Source organism: Dromiciops gliroides, chromosome 1, assembly GCF_019393635.1.
Source record: "Dromiciops gliroides isolate mDroGli1 chromosome 1, mDroGli1.pri, whole genome shotgun sequence".
Lineage (NCBI taxonomy): Eukaryota > Metazoa > Chordata > Mammalia > Microbiotheria > Microbiotheriidae > Dromiciops > Dromiciops gliroides.
Window position 1 is genome coordinate 637,975,160 of NC_057861.1, and position 20,468 is coordinate 637,995,627.

Consider the following 20,468-nt stretch of genomic DNA (forward strand, 5'->3'; position numbering starts at 1 on the left):
TGGTGAGAAGAATATAGTCCATCACAGTAGATCAACACTCAATGTTGATGATACTGTGTACAATGTTCTTCTGGTTCTGCTCATCTCACTCATCATCAGTTCATGCAAGTCACTCCAGGTTTCTCTGAACTCCTTCTGCTCATTATTTCTTACAGCACAATAGAATTCCATTACATTCATATACCATAACTTGTTCAGCCATTCCCCAATTGATGGGCAACTCCTCAATTTCCAATACTTTGCCACCACAAAAAGAGCAGCTATAAATATTTTTGTACATGTGGGTCCTTTTCCCTTCTATGATCTCTTTGGGGAAAAGACCCAAAAGTGGTATTGCTGGGTCAAAGGGCTTTATCGCCCTTTGGGCATAATTCCAAATTGCTCTCCAGAATGGTTGGATCAGTTCACAGCTCCACCAACACTGCATTAGTGTTCCAATTTTCCCACAGCTTCTCCAACATTTATTATTTTCCTTTTTTTGTCATTTTAGCCAATCTGACAGGTGTCAGGTGGTTACCTCAGAGTTGTTTTAATTTGCATCTCTCTAATCACTAGAGATTTAGAGCATTTTTTCATATGGGAATAGATAGCTTTGGTTTCTTCATCAGAAAATTGCCTGTTCATATCCTTTGACCATTTCTCAATTGGGGAATGACTTGGATTCTTATAAATTTGATTTAGTTCCCTATATATTTTAGAGATGAGGCCTTTATCAGAAGTACTGGCCACAGGTGCAGCTAGATGGCACAGTGGTTAAAGCACTGGCCCTGGATTCAGGAGTACCTGAGTTCAAATCCAGCCTCAGAAACTTGACACTTACTAGCTGTGTGACCCTGGGCAAGTCACTTAACCCCCATTGCCTGGAAAAAAAAAAAAAAGAAGTACTGGCCACAAAAATTGTTTCCCAGCTTTCTGCCTCCCTTCTAATTTTGGATGCATTGCTTCTGTTTGTACAAAAATTTGTTAATTTAATGTAATCAAAATCATCCATTTTGCATTTTATAATAATATACTCTATCTCTTGTTTGGTCATAAACTGTTTTCCTTTCCAAAGATCTGATAGGTAGACTATTCCTTTCTCTCCTAATTTATCTATGGTATCACCTCTTATGTCTGAATTGTGTATCCATTTTGACCTTATTTTAGTATAAGGTGTTAGATGTTGGTCTATGCCTAATTTCTGCCATACTATCTTCCAGTTTTCCCAGCAGTTTTTGTCAAATACTGAGTTCCTATCCCAGAAGCTGGAGTCTTTGGGTTTATCAAACACTACATTACTAGTGTCACTTACTACTGCATTTCCTGAGCCTAGCCTATTCCATTGATCTACCACTCTATTTTTTAGCCAGTACCAGATAGTTTTGATGACTGCCGCTTTATAGTAAAGCTCTAGGTTTGGTACCGCTAACCCACCTTCCTGTGAATTTTTTTTCATTATTTCCCTGGATATTCTTGATTTTTTGTTTTTCCAGATGAATTTTGTTATTATTTTTTCTAGCTGTATAAAATAATTTTTAGGTAGTCTGATTGGTATGGCACTGAATAAGTAAATTAATTTAGGCAGTATTGTCATTTTTACTATATTAGCTCTGCCTATCCATGAGCAATTGATATCTTTCCAATTATTTAGATCTGATTTGATTTGTGTGAAGAGTGTTTGGTAGTTGTGTTCATAGAGTTCCTGGGTTTGTCTTGGCAAGTAGACTCCCAAGTATTTTATATTATCTACCTTTACTTTAAATGGAATTTCTCTTTCTATCTCTTGCTGCTGGACTTTGTTGGTTATGTATAGAAATGCTGATGATTTATGTGGATTTATTTTATATCCTGCTACTTTGCTAAAGTTGTTAATTGTTTCAAGTAATTTTTGAGATGATTCTCTAGGATTCTTTAAGTATACCATCATATCACCTGCAAAGAGTGATAGTTTTGTTTCCTCCTTGCCTATTCTAATTCCTTTAATTCCTTTCTCTTCTCTGATTGCTAAAGCTAACATTTCTAGGACAATATTAAATAATAGGGGTGATAATGGACATCCCTGTTTCACCCCTGATCTTATTGGGAAGGCCTCTAATTTATCTCCATTGCATATAATACTTGCTGATGGCTTTAGGTAGATACTGTTTATTCATTTAAGGAAAGCTCCACCTATTCCTAAACTCTCCATTGTTTTTATTAGGAATGGGTGTTGTACTTTGTCAAAAGCTTTCTCTGCATCTATTGAGATAATCATATGATTTTGGTTGGTTTTCTTATTGATGTGGTTGATTATGTTAATAGTTTTCCTAATGTTGAACCAGCCCTGCATTCCTGGTATAAATCCCACCTGGTCATAGTGTATTATCCTGGTGATCACTTGCTGTAATCTCCTTGCTCATATCTTATTTAAGATTTTAGCATCAATATTCATTAGGGAAATTGGTCTATAATTTTCTTTCTCTGTTTTTGCTTTGCCTGGTTTTGGTATCACCACCATATTTGTGTCATAAAACGAATTTGGTAGAACTCCTTCTTCACCTATTTTTCTAAATAATTTGTATAATATTGGAATTAATTGTTCTTTAAATGTTTGGTAAAATTCACCTGTAAACCCATCTGGCCCTGGGGATTTTTTCTTAAGGAGTTCATTAATGGCTTGTTCAATTTCTTTTTCTAAAATGGGTTTATTTAAGGATTTTATTTCCTCTTCAGTTAACCTGGGCAGTTTGTATTTTTGTAAATATTCATCCATTTCATTTAGATTGTCAAATTTATTGGCATACAGTTGGGCAAAATAATTCCTAATTACTGATTTAATTTCCACTTCATTGGTGGTAACATCACCTTTTTCATTTTTGATACTGGTAATTTGGCTTTCTTCTTTCTTTTTTTAATCAAATTAACCAATGTTTTATCTATTTTATTGTTTTTTTCATAAAACCAGCTCTTAGATTTATTGATTAATTCTATAGTTTTTTTTATTTCAATCTTATTAATTTTTCCTTTAATTTTCAGGATCTCTAATTTAGTGTCTAATTGGGGATTTCTAATTTGTTCTTTTTCTAGCTTTTTAAGTTGCATGCCCAATTCATTAATCTCCTCTTTCTCTTTTTTATTCATGTAAGCATTTAGAGCTATAAATTTTCCCCTAAGCACTGCTTTGGCTGCATCCCATAGATTTTGGTATGCTGTCTCATTATTGTCATTCTCTTGGATATAGTTATTGATTGTTTCTATGATTTCTTGTTTGGCCCATTCATTCTTTAGAATGAAATTATTTAGTTTCCAATTGATTTTCATTCTACTTTTCCCTGGCTCTTTCTTACATGTAATTTTTATTGCATCATGATTTGAAAAGGATGCATTTACTATTTCTGCCTTTCTACATTTGACTATGATATTTTTGTGCCCTAATACGTGGTCAGTTTTTGAAAATGTGCCATGTACTGCTGAGAAAAAGGTATATTCCTTTCTATCCCCATTCAATTTTCTCCAGACATCTATCATGTCTAACTTTTCTAGTAATCTATTCACCTCTTTCACTTCTTTCTTATTTATTTTTCAGCTAGATTTATCTAATTCTGAGAGGGAGAGATTCAGATCCCCCACTAGTATAGTATTACTGTCTAATTCCTCTTGTAACTCATTTAACTTCTCCTCTAAGAACTTGGATGCTATACCACTTGGCGCATACATATTTAATATTGATATTACTTCATTATCTATAGTACCTTTAAGCAAGATGTAATTTCCTTCCTTATCTCTTTTAATGAGATCTATTTTTGCCTGCACTTTGTCTGAGATAAGGATTGCTACCCCTGCTTTTTTTACTTTAGCTGAAGCATAATATATTCTGCTCCAGCCTTTTACCTTTACTCTGTGTGTATCTCTCTGCTTCAAATGTGTTTCTTGTAAACAGCATATTGTAGGATTCTGGTTTTTAATCCACTCTGCAATTCGCTTCCATTTTATAGCAGAGTTCATCCCATTCCCATTCACAGTTATTATTACTGACTGTCTATTCCCCTCCATTCTATTTATCCCTTTTGTACTTTTCCCCCCTTCTTTCACCTTATTCCTCCTCACTGATGTTTTACTTCTTACCCCTGCCTCCCCCAATCTGCCCTCCCTTTTTATCACCCCCCTCTTTTCTTTACCCTTTTTTCCCTTGCTTTTGTCCTCCCTTCTATCAGTCCCCCCCCTTTCCCTTCCCCTTTTGCTTCCCTAAAGAATGAGTTAAGTTTCTTTATCCCACTGAACGTATATGTTATTCCCTCTTTGAGTCAAATCTAATGAGAATAGGGTTGAAACAATGTTCACCCCTCCTTTCTTTCCCTCTATTGTAATAGGTTTTTTTTTTCACCTCTTCATATGATATAATTCATCCCATTCCACCTCCCCTTTCCTCTCCTCCCCATAGACTCCCTTTTTAACCCCTTAATTCTTTTTTGTATCATCACATCAAAGACAATTTATATTTATACCCTCTGTGTAAAGTCCTTCTCTCTGCCCAAATACATTTACAGTTCTTAAGAGTTATGAGTATTATCTTCCCGTGTAGGGATATAAACAGTTTAACCTAATAGGGTAACCTTTTTTTTCCCCCTCTGTTTACCTTTTTAAACTTCTCTTGAGTCTTGTATGTTGAGATTGAATTTTCTATTCAGTTCTGGTCTTTTCACCAGGAAAGATTGAAAGTCCCCAATGTCATTAAATGTCCATCTTTTCCCCTGAAAGAAAATGCACATTTTTGCTGGGTAATAGATTCTTGGCTGCAATCCAAGCTCCTTTGCCTTCCAGAATATCATATTCCAAGCCTTGCGGTCCTTTAATGTTGAAGCTGCCAGGTCCTGAGCAATCCTGACTTTGGCTCCATGATATTTAAATTGCTTCTTTCTGGCTGCTTGGAGTATTTTCTCCTTCACCTGATAATTCTGGAATTTGGCTACAATATTCCTTGGAGTTTTCCTTTTGGGGTCTCTTTCACGAGGTGATCGGTGGATTCTTTCAATGATGATTTTATCCTCTGATTCTATGATATCAGGGTAGTTCTCCTTAATAATTTCCTGGAATATGGTGTCTAGATTCTTTTTCTGGTCATGGCTTTCAGGCAGTCCAATGATTCTCAAATTGTCTCTCCTCGATCTGTTTTCCAGATCAGTTGTCTTTCCAATGAGGTATTTCACATTTTCTTCTATTTTTTCATTCTTTTGATTCTGCTTGACTGATTCCTGGTGTCTCATGGATTCCTTATCTTCCAACTGTCCAATTTTAATTTTTAAGGCAGTGTTTTCTTCAGTGAGATTATGTACCTTTTTTTCCATTTAGCCAAGTGAATTTTTTAAGGCAGTCTTTTCTTCAATGAGATTATGCACCTTTTTTCCCATTTGGCCAGATGAATTTTTTAAGGCATTGTTTTCTTCAGTGAGATTATGCACCTTTTTTTCCATTTGGCCAACTGAATTTTTTAAGGCATTGTTTTCTTCAGTGAAATTATGCATTTTTTTTCCCATTTGGCCAGTCAATCTTTGTGCTTCCTTTTCCAAGCTGCTGATTCTTTTTTCATAGTTTTATTGTTTTGCTTTCATTTCTCTCCCCATTTTTTCTTCTACCTCTCTCAATTGATTTTTTTTTTTTTTGCGGGGCAATGGGGGTTAAGTGACTTGCCCAGGGTCACACAGCTAGTAAGTGTCAAGTGTCTGAGGCTGGATTTGAACTCAGGTACTCCTGAATCCAGGGCCGGTGCTTAATCCACTGCGCCACCTAGCCGCCCCTCAATTTATTTTTTAAATCTTTTTTGAGCTCTTCCAGGAAGGCTTTTTGTTCTTGAGACCAATTCACCTTCCCTCATGAGGCTTCAGATGTAGGCAATTTGAGGCTATTGTCCTCATCTGAGTTTGTGTTGGCTTCTTCCCTATTGATACAGAAGCTCTCAATGGAGAGGGCTGTTTTTTGCTTCTTACTCATTATTGCAGCTTATTTATTTATTGTTTAAGTTGAGGTCTGCTCTGGGGACACGAGGGTCCCTGTTTTGGGCTTCTTGTGCAGGGGTATAGGTGCTGTGTGACCGGCTTTTTACTCTGAGGCCTTTATAGTGTGTGCAGTTCGCCCCCCTGCACTTCCTGTCTGAGCGCTCGGCCAGGGGCCCGATCCCGGCATCCGATCCCATCCGGCCCGGTTGTGGCCCTCCCGGTCAGTGCAGGTAGGTTTTTCAACTGTCCTTCTTGGCCACCAGATTATTGAGCCAGGTTCCAAGGGCCTCAGTTGTTCAGTGCTGGGTGGCTGCCCTGCGCTGGGCCTCCCTTTTGCTCGAGTCAGACTGACCTTTTCCTGAAGTCTTCTAAATTATCTCTGGTTGGAAGACTGTGTCTCTCTGTCTCTTTGCAGGTTCTGTAGTTTCAGAATCCATCCAGAGGCTTGATTTAATGTTCTTTTTGAGGGAACAGAAGGAGAGCTCAGGTAGCTTGCTGCTTCCTCTCTGCCATCTTGGCTCCGCCCCCTTGTTCTTATATATTTGAATCTATTCTCTATTAGACATAAGACTTACAAGAGTAACTTGCTTCCAAGATTTTTTCCCTCAGTTAACTGTTTCCCTTTTTAATTATAACTGCATTTTGTTTGTGAAGGAGCTTTTTGCTTTTGTATAACAAAAATTGTCTGTTTTTTTTTCTTCTGCAACCCCCTCAATACTATGTTGGGTCAATAAGTCTTTTCCTATCCATTTATTCAAAAGGTATTGCCTTCCCTGTACCCTTAAAGTGTGTTGTCATGATCTTTTATAGAAATCATATATCTATTCAGAGATTAATGTAGTATATAGTTCAATAGATGGTCTAAACTAAACCTAATTTCTGCAATACTGCTTTCCAGTTTTTCCAGCAATTTTTGTTTATTAGCAAGTTATCCTAGGAGTTGGGGGTCTTTGGGTTTCTTAAATATTCTGTTATTGTGTTCCTTTGCTTCACGATCTTGTGTACTTAATCTATTACATAGATCAATTTTTCTATGTTCTAAATAGTATCAAATAATTTTGATATTTCTTTTTTGGGGGGTAGGGGTGGGGCAATGAAGGTTAAGTGACTTGCCCAGGGTCACACAGCTAATAAGTGTCAAGTGTCTGAGGCCAGATTTGAACTCAGGTCCTCCTGAATCCAGGGCCAGTGCTTTATCCACTGCACCACCTAGCTGCCCCCTTGAATATTTCTTTAGAGAACAATTTGAGATCTGGTAATGGCATGGCCCTTCCCCTCTACTTCTCTTTTTTGGGAGATTATTTTTCTGAACATACTTGGTCCTTTAATTCTCCAAATTAAATTTGTTATTATTTCTTCTAGTATATAAAATAATAATCTGGTAGTTTGGTATGGCATTGAACACTGTCATTTTTATTATGTTGGTTACAGTTCAAACATAAGCAATTCATCTTTCTCCAAATATTAAGGTCTTTGTTTCTAGAAAGTATTTGGTAGTTGTATTCATATAATTTTGTGTGTGCCTTTAACCCTAATCCCTCAATATTTATGTATTCTGTAGTTGCTTTGAAGGGAATTTCCTCTTTCCAGCTCTTCCCATTGGGTTTTCTTAGTAACACACAGAAAAGCCAATGATATATGTTGGTTTATTTCATAACCTGCTACTTTGCAGAATTTATTGTTTAAATTAATCTCATTGACTTTCTCAGATTTTCTACAACTTTATATCATCTGCAAACAATAAAAATTTTGCATCTTATTTTCCTATCTTTATTCCATTTATTTCTTTTTCTTGTCTTATTGCAATAGTGGGTATTTTAGAAATATGTCAAATAATAATAGTGATAATGATCCTCCTTGTTTTGCCCTGATATTAATGGAAACACCTCTACTATTTCCCCATTACAAATAAAGCTGGCTCTTTTCTTTTAAATAGATGCTATTCACTTTATTAAATAAAGATACATTTATTCTTATAGTTTCTAACCCCTTTAAGCACGTAAATGAGTTTTGGATTCTGTCAAAAGCTTTTTCTATATCTATTGACAAATCAATATGATTTCTATTAATATTTAAAGTTAATATAGTCCATTGTCTATATTTTTCTTGTTTTCAAACCAATCCTACATTTTTGATATAAATTCAACATGGTCAAAGTATGTAATCTTTTAAATATGTTGTTATACCCTCCTTAATATTTTATCCAAGATTTCTGTATAACTATCCATTGGAGATAAAGCTCTAGTTTTTTCCTTTTTTATTTCCCTTACCTTGGTTTAGTTATTAAGACCTTTTCTGCATAATTGAAGAAAATGGATAAGATACTGTATTTTCTAGGTTTTCCTAACAGTTTTTGTAATATTAGAATTCATTTTCTTTTGAATGTTTGATAAAATTCACTTATAAGTTAATCTAGTGCTTTTTTCTTTTTTGGATTTTGAACTTCCCATTGGGAGCCTATTTATGACTTGTTGAATTGTTTTTTGACATTTGATTGTTTACATTATTTTTCTCCTTCTTTTTTTTTTTAAGTGAGGAAATTGGGGTTAGGTGACTTGCCCAGGGTCACACAGCTAGTAAGTGTTAAGTGTCTGAGGCCGGATTTGAACTCAGGTACTCCTGACTCTAGGGCTGGTGCTCTATCCACTGCACCACCTAGCTGCCCCTACATTATTTTTCTCAATCTTTTTATTTTTAATATTTTTGTAATTATTCATTCATTTCACTTCAGTTGTCAATTTTGTTGGCATATAATTGAGAAACTATTATTTCATTTAGTGATCTCATTAGCTCCCATAGATTTGATTATTATTCTCCTTTTGGCTAGAGAAGAAAGTACGGAGTAAAATAAGACTGAAAGTGAAGATAAGTAGTGTCTCTTTTTCTTCCTCTGAAAGCAATTTTTTCTTAAATATTTGATTGGCTTCCACCCTAAGCTGACAGATACTCAAATCCTTGTTCTAAACTTGTCTATGTTATGCAAAATTTATAGGAATGAGTTAATATCTCTAGACAATATCAACACACTTCTATAAAGTATCATTTCATTTTACGCAATGGCTGGTAAGGACTTTTAAATTAAACAAGGCATTTTGCCAGTTATTATAAAGCCTTTTTTGATTTAATAGAGGTATTTAGACCTTTTTTTCATGCCTACTTAATATCTCTGATTGATTCAATCAAGAAGTTTAGGTCTATAATTAGTGATAGGGGTATGAGGAGCAGGGGAGTATGCCAAACATTGTGCTAAGCACTTTATAAATACTATCTCATTTGATCCTCACAACAACCCTGTAAATTAGGTGCAATCTTTTGATTATTATTCTAATTTTACAGTTGAGGAAACTGAAATGACTTCCCCAGGATCTCATAGCAAGTAAGTGTCTGAGGCCAGATTTGAACTCATGTTTTTTTGACTTCCTGACTTCAGGCCTGGTGCTCTACACATTGAGCCACCTATTTCCTAGGTATGGACCATTCCTCTTCTGAGAGAATGCATATATAAATATAAAATAGTATAAAATCAATATAAAGTAATAAGGGAGGTCAGAACTCTAGTACCTAAGGAAGAATCAAAGAAATCCTATGTGGCAAATGAGAAATGAGTAGACTTGAAGGGATCTAAAGATTCTAAGAGGTAGAGATGAAGAGGGAAATAGCAAGTAGGTCAATTTAGCATAAATATAAATACATTAAGGGGAATAATGAACAATAAGCTTAGAAAGATAGATAGAAACATAATTGTGAAGGGATTTAAATGTCAAACAGAGAGGAAGAAGAGGGAACCACTTTAAGCTTCTTGAGCATGGGAGTAACATGAATACCTAGTAAAGATATTATTTTTGTAATTATTCATTCATTTCATTGTTCATTATCTTGTTAAGAGATCAATGGAAATATTTTAGTTGGGTGGTAAGTTTGGAAACTAGATTATAAAATGAGAAGTAAAAGGGTAATGAAGAATAGAAGAAACAAGTACAGATGACTTTTTCTAGTTTGGATGTGAAATGGAGGACAAATATAGTTTGAAAGCTTTAGGGGATGTCAGATTCAAGCAAATGTTTTTTTTCTTTTAAGAAAAGGGGAGTTCTGTGCATATTCTTAGGAAGCATGGGAGGATCAAAAAGATGGATAGAAAAGAAAGGAGGGAAGGAGAGAGAAAAATAGAGGACTAGAGAGGGAGATTGAATTGGGGAGGAGCAGATGATTGGAAAATGTAAGATCCTGGAGATGGGATGAAGTTCACAAGTAGAGAAGTTGGCCTTGGTGAGGAGAAAGGATACCTCTTCTTCAGAGTGAAGGAAAAGAGAACTATGGAAAGAACTTGAAGTATAGAACTAGAGAGAATAGGGAGTTCCTAGTTACTATTTTCTCAGAAAAGTAGGAAGTAAGATGGTTGATGAAAGGGACACTTGTACTAACTATACTCTCTTGGGTCACTGCATTGCTGAAAATAAGTAAGTCATTCTCAGAAGATCATCGTACAATATTGCTGTTATTTTGTATACAGTACATTTCACTTTGCATCAGCTCATGTAAGTCTAGGTCTTTCTGATAGCATTCTGCTCATCATTTTTTTTTTATACTAAACTGTATTTATATAGTACTTTAAAGGGAGATTTCCTTACAAAATACCCATGAGGTTGATTATTGCAACAATAATAGCTAACATTTATATAGTACTTTATACCTGACAAAGAATTTTCTTCACAATAGCCCAGCAAAATAAGTACCACTACCATCACCACCACCACCACCACTATCATTCTCATCTTACATTGCTCTTGCCTCTGCTTCAAATTTCTCAGTTATTATTGCTGTGTTTCCCTCCATCCTCTTTGCTCCCCATGATATTTACTATATTTTCTACCTCCTTTTACCCTATCCTTCCTCAAAAGTGTTTTGCTTTTGCCTGCCCCTCCCCCAATCTGCCCTCCCTTCCTTCACACCTCCCCCCTTATCCCATTCCCCTCCCACTTTCCTGCAGGACAAGATATATTATTATACCCACTTGAATGTGTATGTTATTCCCTCTTTGAGTCAATTCTGATGAGAGTAAGGCTCATTCATTCCACTGCTCCTTCCCCATCTTCCCCTCCACTCCATAAGGGTTTTCTTGCTTCTTTTATGTGAGATACTTTGCCCCATCCCACCTCTCCCTTTTCCTTTCTCCCAGTGCAATCCTCTCAACCCTTAATTTTATTTTAAAGATGTAATCATAGGGCAGCCAGGTGATACAGTGGACAAAGCACCCACCCTGGACCCGGAAGACCCAAGCCCAAATATGGCTTCAGACATAAGACACTCACCAGCTTCACAACCCTGGCCATGCCATCTAACCCTGACTGCGCCACAAAAAAGAAAACAAAAAAACCCCCAATAAACAAAAAATAGATGCTTTACAGATATCATCCCATCATAATCAATTCCCAACTGTGCCCTGTGTCTAAATTTATTCCTTTCAGCTGCCCTAATACTGAGAAAGTTCTTATGAGTTAAAAGTATCATATTCCCATGTAGGAGTGTAAACAGTTTAACGTTTTAATGTCCCTCATGATTTCTTTTTCCTGTTTACCTTTCTATGCTTCTCTAGGATCTTGTATTTGAAAGTCAAATTTTCTATTTATTTCAGATCTTTTCATTACGAATGCCTGAAAGTCCTTTTTTCCATTGAAGTCCCATTTTTTTTCTCCTGAAAGTTTATAATCAGTTTTGCTGGGTTGTAATCCCAGTTCCTTTGCCCTCCATAATATCACATTCCATGCCCTCATATCCTTTAATGTAGAAGCTGATAGATTTTGTGTTATCCTGACTGTGGCTCCACAGTACTTGAATTGTTTCTTTCTGGCTGCTTGCAATACTTGATCCTTGACCTGGGAGCTCTGGAATTTTCTTATAATATTCCTGGAAGTTTTCATTTTGGGATCTCTTTCAGGAGATGATTGGTGGTTTCTTTCAATTTCTATTTTACCTTCTGCTTCTAGAATATCAGAGCAATTTCCCCTGATAATCCCTTGGGAGATGATGTCTAAGCTTTTTTCTTTTTTTTCTGTTTAGAATTTTATTTTCCAAAATATATGTAAAAACAAAATTTGACATCAATTTTTAAAAAACTCTGTGTTCCAACTACTCTTCCTCCCTCCCTTCCCATCCCCCAACCCACAAGAACTCAAGAAATTCAATATTATACATGAGTAGTCATGGAAAACATCCTCACATTAGCTAGGTTGTGAGAGAAAACAGATAAAAACAAAACTTCAGATTAAGGAATTGTCAAAGAAAAAAATGTATTTCAATCTGTTTTTAGATACCATCAGTTCCTTTTCTGTAGATGGATTGAAATTTTTACAAGTCCTTCAGATGTTATATTGGTTCATTGCCTTGCTGAAAATAACTACGTGCTTCCCAGCAGATCATCTTACACTATTGCAGTTATTTTGTATGCAGTACATTTCATTCTGCTTCAATTCATGTAGGTCTTTCCAGGCTTTTCTGATAGCATCCTGTTCATCATAACTTTTATATAGTACCTTAAACTTGACAAAGAATTTTCTTCACAATAGCCCAGCAAAGTAGGTACCATACATTTTGCAATTATAGTCAATCATCATAACTATTTTTCCTCCATCCTATTCCCTTCCCATGATATTTACTCTATTTTCTATGTTCTTTTACCCTATTCCTCCTCAAAAGTGTTTTACTTCTGACTGCCCCCTCCCCTGCTCTGCCCTCCCTTCTTTCACCCTTCCCTCCTTATCCTCTTCCCCTCCTACTTTCCTGCAGGGTTATATAGATTACTCTTCCCAATTGGGTGTGTATGTTATTCCCTTCTTGAGCCCACTCTGATGAGATTAAGGTCTTTGAGCTAATTCTGTGTTCTAAATTTTTCTCCCTCTCTCCTCAACCCTCACTATGAAATCAAGCAATTTCAATGTCATACTTGTGGAGTTATGCAGAACATCTTCACATTCCTTGAAAGTGTTTTGTTTTTTACTTCTCTCTCCCCCAATCTGCCCTTCCCTCCTTCCTCTCTTCTCCATCCGCTTATCTCCCTCCCCTCCCACTTTACCTCAGGGCAAAAATATATTACTATACCCACTTGAGAATGTATGTTATTCTCTCTTTGAGCCAATTCTGATGATAGTAAGATTCACTCACTCCCCCACTCCTTCCCCCTCTTCCCCTCCCCTCCGTAAGCTTTTTTCTTGCTTCCTTCATGTCAACTCCCTCTCCCCAGTCCACCTCTCTCCTTCCCCCTCCCCCAGTCTATTCCTCCTACCCCTCAACCCTATTTTAAAGATGTCATCATGGGTTAGCTAAGTGGCACAGAGGACAAAGCACCAGCCCTGGACCCAGAAGGCCCCGAGCTGAAATCCGGCCCCAGACATAAGACACCCCACCCTATTTGCCCCACAAAGAACAAGGATAAACAAAAAATAAATGCTTTATAGATATCATCCCTTCAAATTCAGTTCAGACCTGTGTTCTCTGTGTATTCCTTACTGAGAATGTTCTTATGAATTCAAAGTATTATCTTCCTATGTAGGAATGTAAATAGTTTAATCTTTTAATATCCCCCATGATTTCTTTTTCCTGTTTACCTTTTTATGCTTCTCTAGGGTCTTGTATTTGAAAGTCAAATTATCTATTCATTTCAGGTCTTTTCATCACAAATGCCTAAAAGTCCTCTTTTTCATTGAAGTCCCAATTTTCTCCTCTGAAAGATTATACAAGTTTTGCTGGGTATGTGATTCTTGGCTGCAGCCCCAGTTCCTTTGCCCTCTGAAATATCATATTCCATGCCCTCTGGTCCTTTAATGTAGATGCTGCTAGATATTGTCTTATCCTTACTGTATCTCCACAGTATTTCAATTCCTTTTTTTCCAGCTGCTTGCAATATTTTCTCCTTGACCTGGGAGCTCTGGAATTTGGCTATAACATTCCTGAAGGTTTTCTTTTTGGGATCTCCTTCAGGAGGTGATCAGTGGAATCTTTCAATTTCTATTTTGCCTTCTGCTTCTAGAATATCAGGGCAATTCTCCCTGACAATCTCTTGGAAGAGGCTGTCTAAACTCTTATTTTGTTCATGGATTTTAGGTAGTCCAGTGATTTTCAAATTATCTCTCCTGGATCTATTTTCCAGGTCAGCTGTTTTTCCAAGGAGATATTTCATATTGCCCTCTATTTTTTTTATTCATTTGCATTTGCTTTACTTTGTCTTGGTTTTTCATAAAGTCACTAACTTCCATTTGTTAAATCCTAGTTCTTAGGCAATAATTTTCTTCAGAGAGTCTTTTAATCTCCTTTTCCATTTGGCTTTTCAAGCTGTTGACTTTTTTCTCACGACTTTCCTGAATTGCTCTCATTTCTCTTTCCATTATTTTCTCCACCTCTCTAAATTTTCCTTCTATCTCTCCTACTTTCTCTTCAATGTCCCTTTTGAGCACTTCCATGGCCCAAGACCAATTCATATTTTTCTTGGAAGCTTTGGATGTAGGGGCCCTGAGGTTGCTATCCTCTTCTGAGGGTGCACCTTGATCTTCCTTGTCACTAAAAAAACTTTCTATTGTTCTCAACTTTCTTTGCTTGCTCATCTTGCTATCTTTTATTTGACTTTTAACTCCCTCTTACAGTGGGGCCCTACTTTCAAGCTACACTGTCTGAAGCTTCAGAGGGTTCCAGGTTTGAGGGAGAGCAGGTTTTTCCCTTGCCTGACCTGTTCTTTGGTCCTAAGATAACCTCAAGCCAACTTGCTAGTTAACCAGCCAGCAGAATGCTGTGGTGGTTCTTAGCTCTGATGAGTCTGTTCCCCTCCCCCACCTGGGCCTCCCACAGCTAAAGATTTCTTCCTGGTTCTTTGCTGGAGTGGCATAGCCAAATTTCTCCTTAGGTCCTGCAGACACCCCTGTATTTCCCCCCCTGGCCAGGTGTTCAGTCCTCTCACCCAACCATAAGCTTAGTTCCAGAAGACAATGGTGCTGCATCTGATTCAGAGGCTTGGGGGTAAGTTCCTCTTACATAGTGTGCCTGTGGTAAAATATGAAAGTTTTTAACAGTCGGTTAGGATAACTGAAAGACGCCAGTTTTTCAAGGACCACCCTTTTGGGGAGGAGATGAACAGTCCGCCTGCTGCGCATGTCAGACTGCCTGCCGGGTACAGTCCACCTGCTGCGCATGTCAGACTGCCTGCTGGGTTTTTTTGACTTCCGGGGTGGAGAGAACGAGAGGAGCCTTTTTTGCCTGCTTGGCGGGACTCCTGGCGGCGCGGCACAGACGGTCTCCCTCACTCCAAAGGTGGCCTTTTCGGTTTGGTGAGTTTTTATAAGGAATATAGACTAAGCCTAGATTTAAGACGATTTGTACTGTATTTCTATTTTCCTATCCTTCTAATCAACAACACCTTATATACAATAAAGGCTCTATCTAGAAAACCAGAAGCTTCTTCCATTTACTAGTCTGAGAGATAAATTAAGGGAAAAGTTAAGTAGGGGAGATTTATGATCTAATATCCAATTTTAAATCTCACATGCCTGAGATCTGTGTTGGTGCGATTGTGGGGTTGGATTCTGCTCGCAGCCCAGTATGGCTCCCTCTAATCTGGAAAATAATCTCAGCCTGTCTCTTTGTGGGTTTTGCTGCTCCAGGGTTTTTTTTATTGCTGTTTTGGGGGGTAATTGTGTCAGGAGCTCTGTGAATTTAGTGTCTTTACTCTGCCATTTTGGCTCTGCCCCAAGCTCTTCTTTTGATCATGGTTTTACGTAGTCCAATAATTTTCAAATTATTTCTCCTGGATCTGTTTTCTAGGTCAGCTGTTTTTCCAAGGATATATTTGACATTGCCCTTCATTTTTTTATTCATTTGGATTTGCTTTATTGTGTCTTGGTTTCTCATAAAATCATTAGCTTCTATTTGTTAAATCCTAATTCTTAAGCAATTATTTTCTTCAGAGAGCTTTTCCATTTGGTTTTTCAAGCTGTTTACTTTTTTTCATGACTTTTCTGAATCACTCTTATTTCTCTCTTTTTTCTTTTCTTTTCTTTTTTTTTTGTGGGGCAATGGGGGTTAGGTGATTTGCCCAGGGTCACACAGCTAGTAAGTGTGAAATGCCTGAGGCTGGATTTGAACTCAGGTCCTCCTGAATCCAGGGCCAATACTTTATCCACTGCGCCACCTAGCTGCCCCACACTCTTATTTCTCTTTGCATTTTTTCCTTTACCTCTCTAACTTTATCTTCAAAGTCCTTTTGGAGCACTTCCATGGTCTGAGACCAATTCATATTTTTCTTGGAAGCTTTAGATGTAGGAGCTTTGCCTTTGTTATCTTCTTGTGAGGATGTATTTTGATCTTCCTTGTCACCAAAGAAACTTTCTAGGCTCTGTATTTTTTTCTCTCTGTTCATTTTGCTAGCCTATTTCTTGACTTTTAACTCCTTCTTAAAGTGGGGGCACTGCTTCTAGGATGTACTGCCCTATTACTGCCAAAGGTACCAACATACTCCCAGTCTCCCAATCTAGGTGCCATCCCTGATTTTTCATTCTCTCTCAACCCTGTATCTAAATCTGTAGTCAAGCTCTGTCAATTTTATCTCTGTAACATCTCTTGAGTATGTTCTATCCTCTTCTCTGACACTGTTACCAACATTGTTGCAGGCCCTCATCATCTCACATGGAAATTATGGCAATGGCCTGCTGGTTGGTCTCTCACAAGTCTTTCTCCATTCCAGTCTATCCTATAGTCAATTCCAAATGAATCTTCCTAAAGTTCAGGACTGATCATGCCACTCCTGTACTCAATAAACTCTAGTGGATTCCTATTGCTTCCAGGATCAAATATGAAGTACTTTGTTAGGCATTCCAAGTCCTTCATAACCTAACCTCTTCCTACCTTTCCAGTCTTCTTACACTGGACTAACCCCAATGTACTGTGTTTTAGTGACATTGGGCTTTTTCCTGTTCCTTGAAGAAGACACTTCATCTCCAGACTCCTGGTATTTTCACTGACTTTCCCTCATGCCAGGAATTCTCTTCCTCTTCATCTGGCTCCTGTCTTCCCTGTATTGCTTCAAGTTCTACCTAAATTCCATCTTCTGTAAGAATCCTTTTATCATCTCCCTTAATATTTATTATGAGTTTTCCCTAGATCATCTCAACTTTATCCTATATAGATCTTGTTTGTATATAATCGTTTATATGATGTTTCCTCAATTAGACACTGAACTTCTGGAGATCAGTAAAATTTTACCTTTCTTTCTATCCTCAGTGCTTAGTAAAGTGCTTATCCCATAGTAGGCACTTAATAAATGTTTATTGACTTGATTTGAAATCACTTTTAGTTTCATCTACAATTGTTCCTGAGATGAGAGAAGTGCAGCTGAATTTCACACTAATTTTTCTGCGGATTAATTTTTTCTTCAACTGCTTTTCACTTTTTGTCAGTTAATAAGCATTTATTAAGGGTAGGAGACTAACCAGTAAGTTGTTACAACAGTCTGCGTATCATATGATGCGGGCCTGTACCAAGGGTATTAGAGATGAGAAAGAAATGTATGTGCGAAATGTAAAAGCAGAATCAAAAGAACTTGGCAACAGACTGGATATGTGTGGTAAAAGAGTAAGAAGTTAAGGATGACACCTAGGTTGAGAGCTTGGACAAGTTGGAGAGTGATGATGCTCTTGACAATAACAAGGAAGTTTGGTATGGGGGAAGAGTTTTTGGAGAAAGATAATGAAATAAGTTTTGGACATTTTTAATTTAAGATGTCTACTGGGGGGCAGCTAGGTGGTGCAGTGGATAGAGCATCAGCCCTTGATTCAGGAAGACCTGAGTTCAAATCTGGCCTCAGACACTTGACAATTACTATGTGGCCATGGGCAAGTCACTTAACCCTCATTGTCCTGCAAAAACCACCCCAAAAAACCAAAAACCAAACCAAAACAAACGAAAAGATATCTACTGGACATTCAGTCTGAGATGAACAATAGGCAGTTGGAAGACAAGAGATTAGGACAGAAGTTAGTGACCAATAAGTGGATCTGAAATCCATCAGTATAAAGATTATTGAAATCACAAGGAGCTGATGAGATCACGAAGTGAAATAGTATAATGGGAGAAGCAAAAAAGGGCCCAGGACAGAGTTTTTGATGGGCTATCACATTTAAAAGGGATTATACTTGTTATCTTTGGCTCCCAAGATAAAATCAATAGTAACTGCTGAAAGTTATTAAGAGGAAAACTAGGAGTTGATAAAAGGAAAAAAAATCTAGTAAATAGTGCTATTCAAAGTAGCATGGGCTTTTAGGATGACAGTGAGTTATTCATTGGAGTTTTTCAAGTGCAGGTTGGATGACCATTTGGTTAGACAAGATTGCTGGTGTCCTTTTAATGCTAAAATTCTGTAATACCATTTCACATTTCTTCAGGCTCAATATTTTATTTAATCTAATGAGAATGGAGCTATTATAATTTTATAGGTGGTGGCTTCTTATTTTAAAAAATATTTTATTTCCCCAATTAAATGTAAAAAGATTTTGAATATTTGTTTTTTAAAATTTTGAGTTCCAAATTCTCTCCCTCTCTCCCTTCCTTCCCCCCTCCTTGAGATGGTAAGCAATCTGATATGCTGCTACAAATATTTTGGAGTATTTGGGGTCATTCTTATCAATGGTTTCCTTGGGGGTCTAAGTTCAATAATGGAATCTCTGATCCCAAGGGTCATTTTTAGTCACTTTATTTGCATAATTCCAAATTGCATTCCAAAGTGGTTATACAATCTTATAGCTCTACTAACAAAGTAGACAGCGTCTTCCTTCACAAGTCCTAGTTTTTTCATGCCTTTTCAAGTCAACCATCTCATCATCTCTACAACAATATTCCAACTCAATCACATCCTATCTGAGAGATTATCCATGAAAGTTCCCCCCTGCCAATTTTCTGCATTCCTTCTATTCTTGGGTACATAGATTTTATTTATACAAGAAAAACTGAATTTAAAATAATTGCAATTATCTATTTTTTGCTTCCATGCCTATCCTTTCACAACCTGTCCAACACTGACTCCTACCAATTTTTTGTAATTTTTGCCAATTTGTAGGCTGTGAGGTATAATTTTAGGGTTGTTTTGACTTGTATTTCTCCTCTTTTTAATGATGTGAAACATTTTTCATGTGGTTGTAAATATTTTATAGTTCTTTTGAGAACTGTTTGTTTATATCCTTTGATCATTTTTCTATTGGGAATGGCTATTAATATTAAATAGATTTGTATAAAGATTTGTTAATTGTTTACATATCTTGGACACCAAATTCTTTTTTTTTTTTAACAAACATTTATTTTATTTTTTCCAGTTACATGTAAGGGTAGTTTTCTTTCTTTTTTTTTTTTTGTGAGGCAATTGGAGTTAAGTGACTTGTCCAAGGCCTGTGCTCTACCCACTGTGCCACCTAGCTGCCCCTAAGGGTAGTTTTCAACATTCATTTTCATAAGATTTAGAGTTCCAAATTTTTCTCCCTCCCTCCCTCCCTTTCCTCCCTTTCCTCCCCCTCCACAAGACTGCAACCAGGTTATATATGTACAATCCACAAGTGTTTGTTTTGTTTTGTTATTGTGAGGCATTTGGGGTTACGTGACTTGCCTAAGATCACACAGCTAGTAAGTGTTAAGTGTCTGAGGCCGGATTTGAACTCAGGTCCTCCTGACTCTAGGGCCGGTGCTCTATCCACTGCGCCACCTAGCTGCCCCCGACAAGTGTTCTTTTTATCAGTTTTTTCTATGGGAGTGCATAGTAAGCTTCCTCATTAATTCCTTGGGATTGTCCTGGATCATTGCATTGCTGAGAATAGTTAAGTCATTCACAATTGCTCATTGAACAATACTGCTGTCACTATGCACAATGTCCTCCCAGCTTGGCTCACTTCTAGTTCATTAGTCTTTCCAGGTTTTTCTGGGATCATCCTGTTTGTCATTTCCTGTAGCACAAGACCATTCCACTACAATCATATAGCACCGCTTTTTCCATCATTCCTCAATTGATGGACATTACCTTTGATTCTCAATTCTTAGCCTCCCCCAAGAGTTGCTATACATATTTTTTGGTACAATTTTCACCCCTTTTCTCTTTTTCATGATTACTATTGTTAACTGCTTCCCTTCCATCCTATTCTCTTCCCCATGATATTTATTCTATTATTCATCTTCTTTCATCCTATCACTCTTCAAAAGGGATTTGCTTCTGTCTGTCCCCTCCCCCACTATGCCCTTCCTTCTTTTGCCCCTCTCTCTTTATCCCCTTTCCCTCCTATTTTCCTGCAGGGTTAGGGAGATTACTCCACCCAATTGAGTGTGTACATTATTCCCTCCTTGAGCCAATTCTAATGAGATTGAGGTCTTTGAGCCAATTCTGATGAGTGTTAGGCTCATTTACTGCCCAGATTAAATAGATTACTCCACCCAGTTGGGTGTGTGTTAGTCCCTCCTTGAGGCAGTTCTGATGAGTTTAAGGTCTTTGAGCCTTTTCTGATG

General features: G+C 37.2%; 1 protein-coding gene across 1 annotated transcript in view; it reads right to left on the reverse strand.

Moving 5' to 3' along the window:
• The window catches only part of LOC122735047 (phospholipid-transporting ATPase ABCA3-like), a 226,913-nt gene that overhangs the window by 49,395 nt on the left and 157,050 nt on the right, over positions 1-20,468 (reverse strand). Inside the window, exon 21 of the mRNA XM_043976297.1 lies at positions 14,714-14,738. Within this exon, the coding sequence (XP_043832232.1) occupies positions 14,714-14,738 (25 nt within the window). The remainder of the gene's footprint in view (positions 1-14,713; positions 14,739-20,468) is intronic.